General features: G+C 43.1%; 2 protein-coding genes across 5 annotated transcripts in view; one reads left to right on the forward strand and one right to left on the reverse strand.

The window, feature by feature from the left end:
* The window catches only part of NFKB1 (nuclear factor kappa B subunit 1), a 53,955-nt gene extending 36,237 nt beyond the window's left edge, over positions 1-17,718 (forward strand). For both annotated transcript variants that reach the window (XM_015862092.2, XM_015862093.2), the window contains exons 12-24: positions 1,930-2,052; positions 2,911-3,000; positions 3,895-4,089; positions 6,371-6,512; positions 8,503-8,617; positions 10,630-10,831; positions 11,826-11,995; positions 12,825-12,927; positions 13,792-13,913; positions 14,743-14,812; positions 15,139-15,311; positions 15,444-15,621; positions 16,837-17,718. In XM_015862092.2, coding sequence (XP_015717578.1) covers positions 1,930-2,052; positions 2,911-3,000; positions 3,895-4,089; positions 6,371-6,512; positions 8,503-8,617; positions 10,630-10,831; positions 11,826-11,995; positions 12,825-12,927; positions 13,792-13,913; positions 14,743-14,812; positions 15,139-15,311; positions 15,444-15,621; positions 16,837-17,024 — 1,871 coding nt within the window. In that variant the 3' untranslated portion in view covers positions 17,025-17,718. The remainder of the gene's footprint in view (positions 1-1,929; positions 2,053-2,910; positions 3,001-3,894; positions 4,090-6,370; positions 6,513-8,502; positions 8,618-10,629; positions 10,832-11,825; positions 11,996-12,824; positions 12,928-13,791; positions 13,914-14,742; positions 14,813-15,138; positions 15,312-15,443; positions 15,622-16,836) is intronic.
* Positions 17,204-19,072, reverse strand: part of MANBA (mannosidase beta) — a 50,379-nt gene continuing 48,510 nt past the window's right edge. For 2 of the 3 annotated variants that reach the window (XR_004307056.1, XR_004307055.1), the window contains one exon: positions 17,204-18,182. The gene's annotated coding sequence lies outside the window, so the exon portion shown is untranslated. The remainder of the gene's footprint in view (positions 18,183-19,072) is intronic. The other variant, XR_001555116.2, reaches the window with a different exon arrangement.

A 19,072-nucleotide genomic window follows, 5' to 3' on the forward strand; every position in this document is an offset into this window, starting at 1 on the left:
GGCAAAGCTCTTGGTGTGAGAGTAGGTGAAGTACTGCTTCAACCTCTTATGGTGAAGTGTTAGTTAAGTGGCTGAAATAGAATAGTTGGCATCAGACCCACTTTCCTGAGCTGTCAGTGAACAGTGAAGTTAGTGCTAGTGAAGTCTAACTAGCAAGGCTGTGCCATTTAAAGCCATCTGTGTCCCACGTGAGTTTGATGTGAATGTCAGCAACAATCGTATTTTAAATACTAACGTTAAAGACGATGATGTACCTTGGGCTCCAAGTTGGAACCAGTGTTTTCTTGCACCGAGGCAGCGGTCTTTTTGCTGAACAGTTAACCTGCTGCCTTCAGTTCATGCTGTGAAGCCCTAATCTTGCAAGTATGCAGCGCCTAACATGGAGCTGGGGTGAAATAAATAACCTAAAACATGAGTGCGTCAGTGCTAATGGACTAAGGACAACTGAGGAGACAGAGGGGAGGGAGGTTATGGTACGAGTGAATCTGTTTTACACTTACCATAATAAAAGAACAGAAAACATTCTTTCAGAAACTTGCAGAGTTGCTGGAGGATTTTGTGTCAGAGATGGTTAAAGAATCTCTTACCCAAGTCTTACAGAAAGTAAAGTATACAACTACAGAGCAGAACTGCCAGATGTGAAGCAAACTTCTTTGAGACTCTCAAAGGAGTGGAGTTTAATTCAACATTGTGTGCGTTTTTGAATGCCCCACATAACCTAACCATAAAATTACCTTTTAGGGACTGTATTATTCCCTCTTACAAGTGTTGATGTGAGCTTAGACATGTATGTGGACTGTTTGTTTGTTTTTCTGACTAGATTGCTATCTGGCATTTTCTCTCTTCATCGGTGTGAGTGTGCCTGGGACATGCATACATACATACTTCTAGGTCATGTATGCATGGAAATAATGCATTTTGCTTTCCAGTATCCTATTCCATGCATTCAGCTGTCCAGTTTGATGCACTGACTGATGTGACTGTGCATGGAATTCCGTTTTGTCCTACATCTGCAGAAAGCTACTTGCTCATTCACTGAAGATTGTATCATTTGTTCTTTTCTCAACATTGTTTTATTGGATTGCAACCTTTGTAATGTTTGTATTGTTCTTCTGGCAGTTCTTCTTGTCATGATTCTTTACTTTCCCCAGTCCCTGGGATATTTCTTCTGAAAAGTCCTTTACAGTGAGGGTGGTGAAGCACTGGAACAGGTTGCCCAGTGATGTGGTGGAAGCCCTGCCCTGAAGACATTCAAGGCTGGGCTGGACCAGGCTCTGAGCAACGTGATCTAGCTGTGGATGTCCCTGTTCATTGCAGGGGAGCTGGACTACATGACCTTTAAGGGTCCTTTCCAACTTGAAGGATTTTATGATTCTAAATCTTTGTGTTTTGCTGTCCTGGGCAGGATATGGATATTTTTTATGTAGCTGATAAAATGCTTAGTCTTTCTGTCAGCTGCTCTTCCATGTGGTCTGACAATATTATGTCCCACCTGAAAATAAGCTCCTTATTCCACTGTCCTTCCTGTTAATTTAAACAAATGGTTTCAAGCAGTGTTGTTTTCAACATGTCTCACCATTCTTACCCCTTGACAGAAGTTTAAGGGGCTCTGCTGATGCTCTGTGCTGTAGGGGATCAGTGTGCCTTGTGATTTTGCTGACGCTTTGAGGAGGGTCTTTTTCCAAAGTAGATTCGCTTAGAAGAGAAATCTGTGCTTATATTCCTCCAAAGGAGGATATTCTTGAACAAGCATTTAGTTCAAGGCACTTATTCTGATTTATGACTCAGATTAAGCGTTGAAGAATGTTACATGAGCTGCTTTTGAAGGGAGCTCTGAGCCTCTTTCAGCCTTTCTGCTTCTTTTTCTGGGTGTGGACTCCAGTAGGGGTGACTCCTTATTCTGTCTGTCCCTTCTCACCTGACATGCAGATAAAGAAGAAGTGCAGAGGAAGAGGCAGAAGCTCATGCCAAACTTCTCCGATGGTTACGGTGGAGGCAGCGGCGCAGGAGGCGGTGGCATGTTTGGAGGAGGAGGTGGCGGTGCTGGCTCTGGTAAGACAGCAGCTCTGGGGAAAGAGAGAATGGGGTTCTGCTCTCAGTGCCTGTTTGACAACTGTTCTCATGATGAAATGAGGAATTCCACTCATTCCACCCTGTCCTTGTACTGCTGTTCTTCATTTCAGTCAAGCTGCTCCTTGTTTTCTAAGTATCTCATCAGCTCCATTTCAGTTCTGCTTGGTTATGCTGCTCCTGGTGACTTTTTTCTTCTTCTTTGAAGCTTTAAGTCACAGAAAACACCTTTCTAGCTGGAGTCTGAGTTAAAATTAAACAAGTTCATGGTTATTACTAGAACCATGGGTGGAGTTTAGCTAATTAACCCTGGTAACATGAAGAATTATTAAAATGATTGAGATATTAATTACTAAATTGCATGCTGTGCTCTGTCTGTTGAACTCAGAGCATATCTGAGATGCAGGATCATAAGAGCAGTGCTTCGATTTCTTGCAGCACAGCATTAATGATGTAGATAAGCAAATGTCATCTGAGCCGCAGTACCTTTGTAGCCCTTCTTTAAAGGAGGGGGAGAAGCAGCAGTTGTCAAATTGTTACGTGCACTGCTGCCAGCACATCGACAATGCAACAACTGAACACAAATCTGTGGTAACCACAATGACTTGAATCATAACGCAGCATACTTGTGATGTTACATGTGTATGTGTGTCCTGGCCTGCAGTTGGACTCAGTGGTCCTTATCGGGTCCCTTCAACTCAAAGTACTCTATGATTCTGTGAAATGCAAAGTATGTAGGAAATAACATTTCAGTTCTTTAGTCTTGGTGTTCTTCAAGATGTTGTTTTCATTGCTTTGGGATATAATTCTATTAATTCTTCATCTTCTTCCTACCTGCAGGGTTCAGTTATCCTTCCTATGGTTACCCTGCTTTTGGAGGAATGCATTTCCACCCTGGCACAACGAAGTCCAATGCCGGAATGAAACATGGTAACCCTGAAGATGTAATTCTTTCAGCAGTTGAATTGAGTTTGCCTGTCTTTTTCTTCTACAGTATGAGCAGATGTTATGCAGGTTGAACTAAATGTGCTGTGGGGAATGAGCTTTTCCCCTAGAACCAGTCCCTTTCCTAGAACCTCCAGTGACTGAGAGGTTCACGTATGTTACACTGCTCTGCTTCTTTTCAGTAATGTCAAAGTCCACCTTACGTATGTGTGTGTCTTCTTTTTAATCACTAACTTCTGTGAAGCAATCAGCGGTTTACCTCTGTGTGCTTTATACATTCACTCTATGTTTTGAGCAACAGCCCTTTTGCTGCTGCAAGAGATGGCCCAAGACTTGACCAGAGAAAAAGCATCTTCTTTTGTTGCTGCAGTCTGGTACTACACTGTAGTAAAAAAAAAAGTAACGTTACAGTGTATGGAAAGATTGGAGCAATGATAAGGACAGTCCCGTCTTCCTAAAACAGAGAAATAATTTCAGTGAATATTCTGTAGTTATTTCCAAAGTCTCAGGGATGAATTTGCTGTCAGGGAAAACAAATGTGATTAATTCCAGTAGATTGGCAGTACTTCAGACTTGGATCGATGTTCTTTTGAAGGGTTGTGTGTCTGTTTTAGATATGTGAAAGGTTATCTTTAAAACAAAGACTGATGAAAACAGAACAGAAAATAATCACTGCAGTGAGTTATGTTGCTCCGTCTGTCCCTGTGAGTTGGTATCCGTAGTATTGTGGTTTATGAGTGTTTAAAGATAACCTCGATGTCTAAGGAAATTTTTATCTTGAGTTCTTTTAGGGTTTAGCTTTTACTTGTTGAGCTTTGTTGCTTGAACAATAGAAAAGTGGGAGTATTGAACACTAATGGTATTTATTTCTGTTTGAAGAGCTGTCAAGTAGCACAGTTGAAAAACATGAAGAGAGCTCTGATAAACAAAGTGACAAATGGGACACAAAGCATGATGTGAAAGTGGAAACTATGGAGAAGAATGAGTGCAGAACCTCTGGTCATAATGAGGAGAAAGAGGATACTTCTTTGTGCTGTAAAGATGAAGGAAACAAAGCAAAGTGTGGTTGCCAGGGTAAGTGAACAATAGGCAGATGATATTTGTGGTAGAGGGCAAAGCTGGTGTTAAGTCTTGCAAACTCCATGAATGTCTGCTCCCTGTTTTGAAATCATGATAATTTTTCTTTGAGGAGGGAAGAGCAGTTCAGCTCTCTAGAATCTGAGATCCTTCCTTGTACATAGGCTGGTAGATCATCCTACACCTTCATACTGCCACTGGGTATTCCCCGGTCCATCAAGGAGGTGAGATAGCTGAGCTATAATAAACCTGTATGACATTGACTGAAAGCAGTGACCACACGCAGAATGCAATTCAACGTACACAGTTCAGTGCCTTTTCATTTTTGGTAGGCTTTAATGAATAAGGAAGGTCTGTGTGATCGTTGTGCTGGCCTTCCCTGCAGTTCTGCTTTAAAATTGTATGCAAAGTAGCCTTAAAGGTTTGAGTATAAAATGTAAACCTATCCTCTGTTTCCATACAGCAAATACATAGGAAAATGACGTGTTTTGGGTAACAAAGCCTTTTATGCAACCAACCAGTGAACAAAAAGGGGAGGAAGACAGGAATAGTCAGTAGGAGTGGTTCAGCAGTAGGGTTATAAAGTCCACAAAACAAATCACCCTTTCTCAGGCAGCAACATTTTCTTTGCCTGGGAGACTACAGCATGTAGTGCTATAGTTGGTGTAGCTGTGGGTTTTTTAACATGAATAATTACTGTTTTAAAGGATTTGAGTAACCGTGCTTCTCATCACATTAAAAAGTCAGCAATTGGGGTAGAGGGATGTGGTGTTTTTTTCTGCGTGCTTGAAACCAGAGAGGCCCAGCATTTTATGTTGGATGTATATCCTGAATACAGCATCTATTGAATCCTATTACTTAGTGTTAAGGAGTAAATAACAAGTAAAAATGTATCAGCCTATGCATACAGTCTGGGAGCCACAGTGATCTCGAAGATGTAAAAATAAACTTCATGGGTAGCTGGGTTAGCCTTTGGCATATAGAAATTCTGTGTTCATGTCAGTAGGGGTACACATCTAGGTAAGACTGAAACGTTAGTCTTGTGTAGCTGGAAATCCCGATGTGTTCCCTCCCTATGTGAGCCCTATGTAAATGATATCGTCTATTTCACCCGTTTGCTGTTAGCGATTCCTAACCTTGCTTTCATAGAAACTTGAGTTTGCTCAGAATATAGGCTGGTTTCAGATGATACCACTTCTCAGAATAAGGACTGTGGTTTCAAAGTTTATCTGTTTCATTCTCACTAGTCTCTGCCAATACAGAACCACAAAGTACTGGCAGAGCAGCCAGTGGCATCCCTCAGTTACGAGTGCCCCTGTACAGTAGGACAGAGTGCCTCATTCAGGCTGGGGGGATGACACAAAGCTCTGCATTTATGCCGTATTTTCTCTGTGAGTTTCTGTACAACATTTGATAGAATCATAGAACCACAGAATGGCCTGGGTTGAAAAGGACCACAATGACCATCCAGTTTCAAGGCCCCTGCTGTGTGCAGGGCCACCAACCATCAGACCAGGCTGCCCAGAGCCATATCCAGCCTGGCCTTTAATGCCTGCAGGGATGGGGCATCCACAACCTCCTTGGACAACCTGTTCTAGTGCATCAGCACCCTCTGGGTGAAAAACTTCCTCCTAATCTCTAAAATAAACCTCCCCTGTCTCAGTTTAAACCATTCCCCCTTGTTCTATCACTATCCACCCTTGTAAACAGCTGTTCCCCCTCCTGTTTATATGCTCCCTTCAAGTATTGGAAGGCCACAATGAGGTCTCCCCAGAGCCTTCTCTAAGCTAAACAAGCCCAGTTCCCTCAGCCTTTCTTTCCCATAGGTCTCTTAGGCTTCTTGTGCCTCAGTTTGCTCCAGTTGAAATCAGTCAGAGCTATGTGGGATGTTCTTGTAAGTGCTTTATGGACAAGAGTCTTTGCCTGTCACTTGTATCTGAGCAGTTCCAAGTTTCTGCTCCTTTTGTTCTCTGCACACAAATGCACGTTAATGGAATTATCAGTGCCACTCAAACCACAGGTAGCTTCCAGAGCTGGGCTGTTCTCAGGATTCCTGCTGCCCGAGTGCTCAGCGTGTGCCCCATTTCCTTCCAAGAGACTCATTCCCTCTGTCCTTTCCTCTCAGGTGTAATTAACAACCCATCTCAGCCAATCGGTAAATAATGAATGTGTGGTGATTTGCACTTCGTATTTCTGTGGCAGCACAAACCTGTGCCAAAAGAAGGTGCTGCCACAGGGAAGACAACCAAGCTAATGAAGACAAACATTTGTGTTGCAGATGGTCTGTTCCTGGAGAAGGCAATGCAGCTTGCCAAGCGTCACTGCAACGCTCTCTTTGATTATGCTATAACTGGAGATGTGAGGATGCTGCTCGCTGTTCAGCGCCATCTCACTGCTGTCCAGGATGACAATGGAGACAAGTAAGTCAGTGCTGGCAAGGACTTAGCGACAGGAGAGTTCAGTCTTTGGCAGCAGAGTGTGTCAGCATTCCATCTGCTGTGGGCGCTGATCAGGGACTGCAGCACCGCTAATCAAATGAGCATCGTTCTCCTTCGTGCTGTCTGGGAGATCAGTGCTGAGCATGGATTGCTGCGTTTGTGCCATGGGACACAGCTGATGGAGATGACCAGCTTTGTGCTGCAGAGTGTGCCCTGCTTTTTGTTCTGTGCAAGTCCTTCATTCTTCATAGGGAATTTTAAGTTCTGGATGCACTGGGCGAAGTAGAAATAATAGCTAAGAGTCCTTGTTGCTTTTCTCCTACTGATACCAAAGGGTGCTGTGCAGATTGCGTGGGACTCAGACTGAAATACAGTGAGACACAGATTATTAGTGGTTATTTAAAACCAAGCTTGGTGGAAGTGATTCTGAGCACATGCAGGGATGATCTCTCTTGAATAAACAAGTGATATTATCCCATTGTCACTTTTTAGCTGGCGGGTTGTGGACAGACCCTGTGCAATCATTCTTGTTTCCTTATTTGCAGTCTTTTGTGCAGTAGAAGCCATGTAAAACTTAAGGTCTCTAAACAGATGGAAAATCACAAGAGACTGAAGCAGGCCTCAGAGTGCTGATGCACTAAGTACTCAGAATCACTGAGAACTGATTCCTTGGCTCTCCAGCTGGCAATCTGATGAAGCTTTGAGGTTAAATGGTGTATGGATGAGGTAGGGGCTAGCAGTAAAATCTGCTGGCACTTTGGACAATACAGCTTCTAAGTGTATTTGTTGGTTTTGTTTGTTTTTAATGCAAAAAATTCCCCAGAAGATGATGAGAGTATTAATCTGTGTCCCAGTAAGAGTGACCTGCATTTAACCGTCACTGTGGTGTTCCCCAGATTTGGACTTGAAGGACATTTCAACAAAGTCAGAGTAGTTTAATCACTATGACAGTTATTTTTCCTGGATCAAGAAGTACCTGCAAGTGTGTGAGTCTCGAGTTTGTGTTGCTTTTCTCCTGGGAAGGAGTTAGACTGTGAGCGTGCAGTGCATACAAATCGCTCTGCAGCTATGGAGCAAACCAAAGTTCTGGCAGCCATCTGCCAGCTGTGTCACAGGAGCTGTTTAAGAGAAAACCAAAATTCCAAGATTTATGAATCAGTTCCCTGTAACTTTCATTGTAATCCTTACAAACATATGACAAAGACTGCGCGTTTTTTGCTGAAGCTGTTAAAAAACATTATTGACAACAGTTTTGCGCATCTTTCATGGGGACAGTCTGCAGGGAATGAAAATACCTTTGTAGAGATCCTGTGTGTTGTGTGAAGGCTTTGATACCTATGTTAATGTTAATCTGTGATCAGAGTATTCTTACAGCAGTGCTGGCTGTTACTGCATTCAGAGTACTGATCTCATGGAGTCAGAGAGTATTAAAACACAGAGTCGCTCATGTCCCTCAGCACGTTTTTCCTTTAGCAAGTGAGACACCTTTGGTCACTGTTGCAGATCCTGGGTCAGTTGGTCACTGGTCTTGAGCCCTGAGTCATTTTGCTTGAAAACTGAAACAAGAAAAACCTACAGCCTGGGGAGAGGGGAACCTCCGAGGGAAAATCTGCCTGGGTAGCAGATGAGGCCGTGGAAATTCTGGAGGAAGGCTTTGACAGGAAGAGATGCCAGTGTGCTGAGTAATTCCAAACAGGAAAAGAAACAGTGAAGGATCTGGGTATTTTGAACAGGTTCTGAGACATTTCTTTGTGATACAAAGCTTTTATTTGTTGGACTAGTAGCAAGGTCATAGTTAGGACCAGCAGAAACCATCCTGCATCTCCTTCTGTGACTGAAGGGTTACACACAGCTCACTTCTCACTCGATTTGAGGTGTCGGCCATGACTTCTAATAGTCAAATGTACAGCCCCATCTTTGTATCATACCTTTGAGAATACAGTGACAATGCTGATCTGTTATTTTGTTTCAGCGTCCTGCATTTGTCAATTATCCACCTTCATAGAGAACTGGTTAAAAACCTCTTGGAAGTGATGCCAGATATGAATTATAACAACATTATCAACATGAGAAACGACCTTTATCAGGTATGATGTTGTGGTGGTGTAACTGATGGGGATCATTCAGCCAGCAAACACTGTACTCCTTACTGTCCTATTGTCCTTCTATTCATCAGAATGAGCCCAGATCAGATAGTGAGGCAAACAGGTTTAGAACTGCACAGACAGAAGAACGCGGTGACATGCTGTAAGGAGGTGGAAGAACAAGGGTGTGCTTTTTCCTCTGTTAATTCCTAACTGCCTTGGTGTTAAGAGAAATGTCTCCATTTGTTTATCATAGAACAGCCCCAAATCCTACTGAATTCTTCAGTTTGTATTTTCATTATGTGGCTCCTCTATTATTAAACCAGAGATGTGGCGACTTTGGGATCTTTCAAACTTTGTAATGCAGGACAACTCAGGGTCATGATTGAGTTGCTGAAGAAGCTTGTAGCAGCTGTGTCTTTCTGTAGCCTAGAAGGTCCTTGTGCCCGCTGTATGAGCACCAAGGTTTCTCTTTTGTTTCTTGGCTCACAGTGTAACATTTAAAGCACACAAAAAAGCACGTCTTTTACCCAGCAGGGAAGTAACTGTCAGCAGCCCAGCACAATTATCTCCTTATCTGTAACACAGACTGAGCTTCTTCTGCTGCAACTTAGATGGGCTTTAAAAAGAGCTGTGAAAACTTGCCAGTACAAGGAGCTCTTTTCAGCCATGCGCACCATTCCGTTGTCCTAAAGGCACCCAGCTGGATGGCACACAGAGCACTTGTGAGATTGGTGCCATTTCTTTCTGTTCAGCACCAAGCTGTAAACGGTAAAGCCAAGGCTTCATTCTGTGCAGATAATCTCAGAGGCTTTATTGCGACTTCTTTCTTCTCTTTCATGTTTCGTTTTTGTGTTCGCATAAAGGAAGTTCGAAATGTGGAAGGTGATGAAAGCAAGAAGATTCTGAATTGAATTTCTGTGCCCTCTGTTTAACAGAAACAGGAAGTAAAACTGTGCCCCATACAAGAAATAAATCTCAAACTACCAGACTTCTCCAGCTGTTCTACCTTCCACTTTAACCTTAAGCCAGTGATGGGAGGAAATGCAGGTTGAGTCTAAGGTTTTCTTCTGCACAGATACTCTGAAAGATGAATCATGCTTTGTTGTATAAATTCAAGTAATTAATTGCAAATACATTGGCGTTTCCACTGACAAACACAAGCTTATTGTATAGAGCTGAAATTAGTTCCTTTTTTACAGTCATCTGTAAATATAAAAATAATGATATGGAGATAGAATCTTCTGTGTTTTTCAGATTGTTTTATTGTGAGGAATAGGATTTCCCAAAGCACTGCAGTGCCTCACTGTTCAGTGTATACTTTGTGATTGGTGAAGCTTCTTACTGACGAGGATGCAGAATACAGTTAACCTTTGGAAAAGCCTGAAATCTCAGCCTGAGAGCCTCAGTGCTGCGGGTGTCTGTGCAGAGATGGGAACCAGGCAAACAGTATCAGCTCGATGACGTTGTGCACTCTGAGCTTTGACAAACAGAACTGCGAGTTTTTTCTGCTTTTTGTATGTAGCTGTTTTGAAGGATAAGGAGATCCTAAACCTGTGGCTGGGAACTTTTAGGAGCAAAATTAGAGTATGGTTCAGTTGCGGAGGCGGAGCTGAACAGGCTCTATAAAGTGTGTGCGCTCCTTCTGTGGCAGGAGCTTGGCAGGGGGCAGCTGTAAACAGGGTTATTACTGCCTCTGGGAGTACAGGGATTCTCATTTCCCAAGTCCCTTGCATGACAAACAGCCAGGTTAGTCCCCCAGTGCACAGAGCAGGCAATGTCTGCCTTCCTCCTCAGGTCTGACTGCTGACACCAGTGAGGTGGCTTTTATTTCCACTAAGTAGAAACCCTATCTGTATTATACAGCAGAAGAAAATGTACAGAAGTTTTTCACCTGCGCCAGCATTAAAAGTGGAGCAGCACCCCACAGGAGGTGCTTTTATTGGCTCAGCCGATTTCTGTAAAGGCGTGTAGTTGCCGCTCATCTTCTCATGGCTCACTTCTGTCCCTTGCAGACCCCCTTGCACCTGGCAGTAATCACAAAGCAGGCAGAGGTGGTAGAAGACTTGCTGAAGGCTGGAGCAAATGTCAACCTTTTGGATCGCCACGGTAACTCTGTCTTACATTTAGCTGCTGCTGAAGGAGATGACAAGATTCTGGGTCTGCTCCTCAAGCATAAGAAGGCATCTTCAATGATCGACCTTTCCAATGGTGAAGGTATGGAACAATAGTGCCTGTACTTCACATTTACTTACTGCCTAGACAAGCACCGCACCATTTCTGACAGCCCAGCCTTTCTACATAGATACAGACTTTGGAAGTCGCATCTTTCCATGGTTTGCGCATTATATCCTTGGCTTTTACACACCTGCAGTCAGCTAAGAGAACAAAGACGCGCAGGCTTTGTGGTTAGACAGAACACAGAGGTTGACAATGTCCGTATTGCAGTGTGAATTGGAACTTTTTCTTCTTCAATATCACAGAATTTCAAGAGCTACGTTCCTCTTGAGCTGCCCTACAGAACCACTGTTAAAGAAATTCCACCTGAAAATATTTCCTCCTCTCTAGTGAATGAAATCCCCTCAAAAGGCATTTCTGGACCTGTGTCAAGTATCACCTCTGGAACTTTGGGACCACAGAGTCTTAAAGCTTATAAAATACCCATGGAGACCCAACTCTCCCACTATTTAATGGCACGGGTCATTTGAATATAGTACTCTTGCACTAGGTGTAGATAGTAAAATACCTGACCTAAAAATGTCATTATGTGAATTAAAAACCTGTGTTAAGTTCCTCAGAGAGGGTCTATTCTTCTTCTTATTTATAAATAGAAAGCTTTATGATTCTCTTTTTGAGCCGCTGCAGTTAATGTTGAGGTGCCAGGGCTGTCTGACCTTAACGAGCATTAGTCACTCTCCAGGATGTTTCAACAACATTCTAAGGTGAGCTCTTCCTTCTTCCCTTCTGTTCCAGCCCTGCTATTAGCTGATTGTTTTTTTTATGCATGGTTTCTAGTCCCCATCAGTAACACAAATAATTCCAACTTTGTGCACAAAGAACATTTTAATTAACACCATTTTTGGTGCTTAGACAGGCAAAGGTGCTCAGATAAATACAGTAACACTCAGTCATTTTGTAGCTGCTTAAGAAGTCATCACTGTGACATTTCTGTGTTGTTCAAGTGTTAATGTACACAAATGGTTCTGTGCAGGTCTCAGTGCAATTCACATGGTGGTGATCGCCAATAGCTTGTCCTGTCTGAAACTGCTGCTTGCTGCTGGAGTTAACGTCAATGCTCAGGAACAAAAATCTGGACGAACTGCATTGCATTTAGCTGTTGAACAGGAGAACATCCCCTTGGCAGGCTGCCTTTTGCTCGAGGTGAGGGCAGAAGTTCTTTTCCCCTGGTCTTCCCAGAAACATATTTTCAAGGCTTTTTCAATATGTCAGCCTTCAGTGGAACCGAAGTCATGTTTCTCTTTATAGACTCGATTACTTTAACCAGCATAATGGCGAAGTTATCGCTAATGTTATTTATTTGCTATTAGTCATTCAGCACCGCTGATGAACCTTTTGTAAGCTGAGAAATATAGTTGGTGACCCTGACCTGACTGCCTGCGCCGTGCTTAATTTGCACTGAGTAACCCCAGCAGCCAATGAAACGACTCCCGAACAAGTTGCTGATCGGGTGCGGTGGAATGTGTGTGCAGATGTGCAGAGAGATAGCTGTGTGTATCTGTAAATATTTGTCTCATCTCTCACACCTTGATCTCAGCACACTTAATTGGGCACACCCACAGCTACCTGCAGTAGCTCCCCTGGGTATGGAGTACAGCTGTGCTACCGGCCCGTCTGCTCTGCTGAAGGGCAGCAGGAAGGCAGCTCTCAGTGCACGGCAAATGCTGCGGGTAATCTGATAATAGAACTATTATCTGATTAGTATTATGGGATGCAAAGTGGCTTTTGAGCTGTATCTACCTGGTTCACTCAGCTGCCTCCTGCTGTGGCACTGCAGAGCACAACCACTGTCTGTTACTGGTGCCAACAGTTGTAGTCACTTTCCGATTCATTCTTTTCAGACAATTGGAATTCTTGTGCAAACAGGCACGGAATGGTGCTGCTTGCAGAGCAGTGAGGTTCATGCAGACACAAGTCTCTATGCAACAGTACTGTATAGATAATAGCATTTTTCTTCTCTTTCAATACTTAGGGTGATGCAGATGTGGACAGCACTACATACGACGGCACAACGCCTCTTCACATAGCAGCTGGAAGGGGCTTTACGAAGCTGGCAGCAGTTCTCAAAGCAGCAGGTATTGGGTCAAGTGTTTGTTGCAGGGTTCTCTTTAACTGTGCCAGTTCAGGTGAAGGCGTTGCACACAGTCAGTGAACTTCATAATGAGCAAAAGATACCAGATGTTAAAAGCATAAAGGTTTGTTTCTCCTCTGGGAAGTCCTAGTTTCAGAGGCTCTGCTACTCTTTAGCACCATCTAATGGCTACAAAAAGCAAAGCAAAACTGTGTTAGTAAAAATACTTCCAAGCAATCTTGGAGGTTTGGGGTACTTGCAGATAGTTTTTAATATGAAGCAGACAAAAGACCCAGTTTTATAGTTGGGATAAGGCTGGACTGCTTTACAGGCATAGAAACTGGGACCACTTCTCTGCAGTTTTGAATCATGACAGTAAATTTGGTTTTGATTGTGCATTTCAATGCTTTTTTCAGTTGTGTTTCATCCCTTAATACCTGGATTTTCTCCATTGAGACAGAAATCCAAGCCTCCCCCTGCTCTGGCTGTGTGTTTGGTCTTTTAATAGCACTCCTGCTTTCTGACACTACAAAAGGGAAGCCCTGCACCAGTGCTTCGTCACATACATGCTGTGTGAGCCAAGAATGGAACTGGAAGTCAGTTTATATCATCAGATGCTTTCTTTGGGCCTAACCACACGGCTTGTCTTTTCTTCCCCATCTGTATAATGGATGATACATGGGGATGTTGTGACATTTCACTTCAGTTTATTTAGGAAAAAAACACCATTTTCGGAGTTAAAATATGTATTCTCAGTCTTGAATTGTAAACCTTCTAACGTAGCTGTTTAAACCGTGCTTTTCAACAACGTGATGTAAAACAGCTTAAAAGCCTTTCCTTAGAAATGCCTTGCACGCTTGTTCTCCAGGTGCAGATCCTCACATTGAGAACTTTGAGCCGCTCTTTGATGTTGAAGAAGATGTGAAAGATGATGATGATGAAGGGATTGTACCTGGAACAACACCACTGGACATGGCAGCCAACTGGGAGGTACGTGGGCTGCTGTCTTTTAGTACTGACAATTCGTTTAATTTCATCCAGTTATTTAAATGGTGACAAATTTCTACAGCACCCAAACTGGCATCACAAACAAACTTACTGAGCCACAAGAAACAGTGAAGTAGTATTGGAAAAAAGCTCCTCAGAGTAGCTGACTTCTGTTGAGCAGGATTGAACAGGCATTTCTTCTAAGTAGTTGCATTGGGGTTGTCAATATGGAAGAGGACAGCAGACAGAGCAGCATGTGCCTGAAGGTGCTTGTTCAGGGTCTACAAGGTCAGGGTGAGACACTGTAATAAGTTTCTCTGCTGCATGGTCTTTAGAACTGCAGACTGGATGATATGTAGTGAAAGTAGACTTTTGTGTCTTACCCAAACATTGGTTAGATTACATGGTTCGAGCTTCAGTATCCAAGTACACACAGCTGGCATGATGTGAGCATGTAAGGAGCTGGCATCTCTGATCAAATGGAGCTCGGCTGGGGAGTGCTACTGAAAAGGTGAAAATCTAGCCCAGGCTTTGCTTGAAATTACTGGCTGTAGACAGCTGCTAACTCCCCACTTAACTTCTGCTACAGCCCCTCGCTTATTGCACAGGCTGCTTCTGTGTCCTGGCAGTAACTGCCAGATGACAGAGCTTAAGGGAGATGAACTGAGGTTTATCCCTCATGGTATGCACAGGTTTTCTGTAATTTTTTTTTTTTTTTAAATGCCCATTTAGAGATTTAGTGCTGTACAACAAACAATACCACCAAAACTTGTCAAAATAATGGACAAATAACCAGGTTTTGCGAAATACTAAATTGAATATATTCTCTTAGGTGTATGACATATTAAATGGCAAACCCTACATAGCAGCAGCAGCAGTTTCGGAGGACTTACTGACACAAGGTAAAGTCTGTAAAGATGAGCTGGCAACATCCCCTTGGGAACAAACAGCAGAGCACCAAAGTATGTTTGCAGAAGAACGTGACTGCAGCAGCTTGTGAGGGAGGTGGGGAGGGAGAAGGGGCACTCACTACCACTGCGGTCTTAGAATGAGTCTGTTCAGAAGCATGGCACGAGGGCCCAAGTTTGTACATTTCCAATATTACAGCAATATATTAGTAAGTACCAGAGATGCTAAAATAGATACTTTTAAATTTGTCTGTGCTTCTGCTTAGAAATGAACTGGTGTGTGATTGAGTAAATAACAGATGTATTTTTCTGTTCCCCAGGCCCTCTGAGGGAGCTGAATGAAAGCTCCAAGCAGCAGCTTTACAAGCTATTGGAAACACCTGATCCAAGCAAGAACTGGGCTACTCTAGCAGAAAAGCTGGGGCTTGGCATTCTTAATAATGCCTTCGGATTGAGCCCTTCACCCTCAAAAACTCTGCTAGATAACTATAAGGTAATGTGGCTGTAACAAGTTATTAAGAACATGCAGCTGTGCAGTGAATGCTGTCCTGCCCAGTGATACAGCACAGCCCTTTGGTTTTAGCGAGCCAGGATGAAGCTGAGCATCTGCTGTCTTCTCTCTTAGATTTCTGGAGGTACAGTTCAGGAGCTGATTGCTGCTTTGAGACAGATGGATCACACAGAGGCTATTGAAGTAATTCAGAAAGCACTATCCAGCTCTCAGAGGCAGTCTCACCAGGAGGACAATGCAATAGAAGCTTTTCCTTCATCATCGCTTGCCAATTTTGCGAAGGGAGAGACAGGTAAAACTAACAACACAAGCATCAAGCACCTTTAAAACATTTTTTAGTTCTCCTTCCTCACTTTGGACTGCTAATAGCAGATAGATATAGCAGATATAGATAGCAGAGTTCCTCAGACGTTGTGTCTGAGCTGCTTACCTACCACGTAGGGCTTTCTCAGTTGACATTTACTAGGTGCAGAAGAGGAAAAATAGATGATTTTAAACTGTAGCCCTGAACTACAGCACTGAGTACTGGCTCCTTTATCCTTAAGTTGGCATCTGACATTTGCCGACATAAACTCCTTAGATGTTTTAAGAATCAAAAGATAAACTAAGGAATTTATTCACAGTTTTATACACGTTCCCATTGTATTTTCACTTGCCCTTTCCTTCCACCCAGTCTATACAAACACAGATGGTTGGGGTTCATAAACTTCTCATAAAGAATCAACCGTAGCAACTCCATGCTGGTCTAACTGTGCCGGCTTACACCTCTCAGTACATTGTTCAGTCATGTAACAAATATTTGCACCTTTCAGAAGTGGGTGTACATGGCATCTCTTCAGGCTGTTCTTAAAGGGGAAGGGAGTTCCTGCTGCTTTGCACCAGAAACGTTATTTTTTGAAAACAGCTGTTCAGAACAATAGCACTGGGCTCTGTAATGCGCCGGCTGCTGTTCTATTCACTTCAACTCTGATCCAGTTCTCTTGCAACCAAATCAGGTGCTTATTTCGTGAAGCTTACACAGATGACAGCTTTGTATTTCAGTCTCACTTTAGTAAATGGATGAAAATTGCTCAAGACAAATGCCTCAAATCAGCAAGTGAAATAACTATGATTCTATGATAACAGGAGACTTTTAGGAGCCTGATCCTGGAGCTGCACACTTGTGCAGTCCATGCATCTGAGATGCAGAGCACTTTTTTGCTACCACACTGGGGCAGAGTCCTGACTCCAATGCAGTGACAGAGTTAACGTCAGCAGCACCAGGCTTCACATCTTGCCCAAACACTGCCTGCAGTTGATCTCTGCCAGCAGTGCATCAGCTCAGGTGCTCTGCTCAACTGCAAACATTCATCCTGTGCTGACAGCACAGCCTCTGCCAATAGCAGTACCTAGAGCTGCAGTTATTTTCTCATACAAGAGTTGTCACCTATTGGTTTGCGTTCTTCTGGCCTTTCAGGACATCGCTGAAGTAAAACAAACTAATTGATTTCCCTTCTCTCTCTCTCAGGTGAACTTTATAATCACAAATTCCAAGACACTGAAAGCACATGTGACAGTGGTGTAGAGACCTCCTTCCGCAAACTGAGCTTTACTTACTCAGACTCTCTGAACAGCAAATCATCCGTAACACTTAGCAAAATGACCCTGGGCTATGGCCAGGAAAGCTCGGTGCAAGGCAATTATATACCCGACTAGGAACTTCACTTAGCAATATATGCAGTTACAGGAACAACCCTGACATTTAGAATTACGTTGGTGTTGTCACAGCTGGAGGGAAGTAACTTCACAACCAGAAACGCACTGGAGGAACCACACACAAACCTGAACCAGCAGCGACTCCTCACCCTTGCTTCTTTCCTCAAGTACTGCTCATATATAAGCCATGTCTGAGAACCAGGGCTCCACCGCCACGTTAACACAAAGGACTGACTGGATGCTGATGGACTGACGGAGCTCACCTGGTTTGTGAGGATTTTCTTTTAGAGATGAAAGTCGCTCCTTATTAGTGCGTAATATGGGCTCACTTAATTCGAAGAGGTAAAGCACACAGCAATCAAAGAAGGATGGCTTCTGGCTGTTCCCGTCACAAGTTTTGCAGCACAGTTGGGAAAAGCTCCTAAGATCATTGGCAAAGAGAAACAGTGACTTTGATGGCAACAGTGACAACTCTGGAAGACAAAAGAACCCTTAAAAAAAAAAAAGAGAGAATCTTGTATATTTCCAATAATGTATTTAAACATATCTTTGGTGCCTCTTATTAAATAATCAAGGTTTGCATTTCCTACTTGTAAATAGTTTTTTATATCAGTTCCTTTAAAAAAAAAACCAAAACAAATGTGTGCTTTTTAAAAGCTTATTTTTATTTTACTTTTATAATAAAAACTCAAAATGAAATCTCGTCTATGGCCGCTGTAATTTTTACATAACTTCCACATGCAGAAGATTAAGGACTGAGTTGTGACCATTTCCAACTACTAAAATAAATGAAGGGTTGTAAGACCCTTGTCCTTAGGCTGAAGTTCCCTGTACATAGCGAGACCACGAGCTGCAGCTGGGAATCTGTGCTGTGGAATTAAAGCCTCCAATTCATTGTCCTTGATAGTTCTCATAGTTCTGGCAGCACAGAGACATCAAAACTATTCTGCACGTCAGCAAAACTAATGAATGGTCCTTACTTGGGTTGCGTGAAACAACTCTATAGCCGTGTTTTTGTAAATCTTATCAGATTCAATGATAAAAACGCAAAGTGCTGTTATGTCACCCATAGCCAGCTTTCTTGGCACAGAGGTGGGAGCTTTTGACACACTGATGATTCCTGGCTCACCTCAGTCTTCAGTAATGCAGATATTGTTCCTGAGAAAGGATATAATGTAAATAAAATAATATAAGATGCTTCCATTCATTACAGCAAACACTGCTCTAAAGTCACAATGAGTGAATAATCTTTTGAAGTTACTTCACATCTAGCTGAATTAATTCCAGAGTAACGGGACACAGAACAGTAACAGTACAGTGCTTTCTTTCAACTGCCACATGCGCAGCCTATGAATGCAGCAGTGTGTGGGTTTTTGCTTGATGAGTGTAGTTGTCCAGTGCTCCTCCTGCATTGCTGCAACTATTTGTTAAAGCAGAAACAGGCAAAGGTTCTGGTATTCTGTCCCTACCGGAGCCACTGAGTCACACCTCCCTTCTGGCACAGAACTTTCTGCACAGCCTGGAGGGGATGACAGACTTTTATCAAGGTTTCTGCAGCCCTGCAGGTTACCAAGGCAGGCTGCCTCTTGATGAGCACCTTTAGGATTCCTCCTGGCCCTCAGCTGCTTTTAAACGACCAGAAGACACTTGTGTCTGTATTTTCAAGCACTTCATGGCCAAATGCTGCCTAACAGCCAATCATCAGATTAACAACCGTGCAGCAGCACAGGAGAGAGCTCTGAGGCCCCTTATAGTCAAGTGTCTTAAGTGGAAGGCTGGCATCTTTTCTTGCAGTTTCTTTGCAACAACAGAAACTTCAGACCTTGTTTTCTTTTTTAGTTTAGCAATAAAAAAATACTGATGTCTTACAAACTCCAACAGGAGAGTTACATTTCTAGGGTCAGGTCACAACTTCTCCCACCTGCATTAACCCTCAGCATCTTAAGCATGTGTTATAGGCACAGCCCACAGTTTGGCAGAAGTCTGGGGTAGGAGAACCCAGCAGCTGGCAGTGCAGCACTACAGGTGTCAGTCTGCCTGATGGAAGG

Source organism: Coturnix japonica, chromosome 4 (genome assembly GCF_001577835.2).
Source record: "Coturnix japonica isolate 7356 chromosome 4, Coturnix japonica 2.1, whole genome shotgun sequence".
Taxonomy (NCBI): Eukaryota; Metazoa; Chordata; class Aves; order Galliformes; family Phasianidae; genus Coturnix; species Coturnix japonica.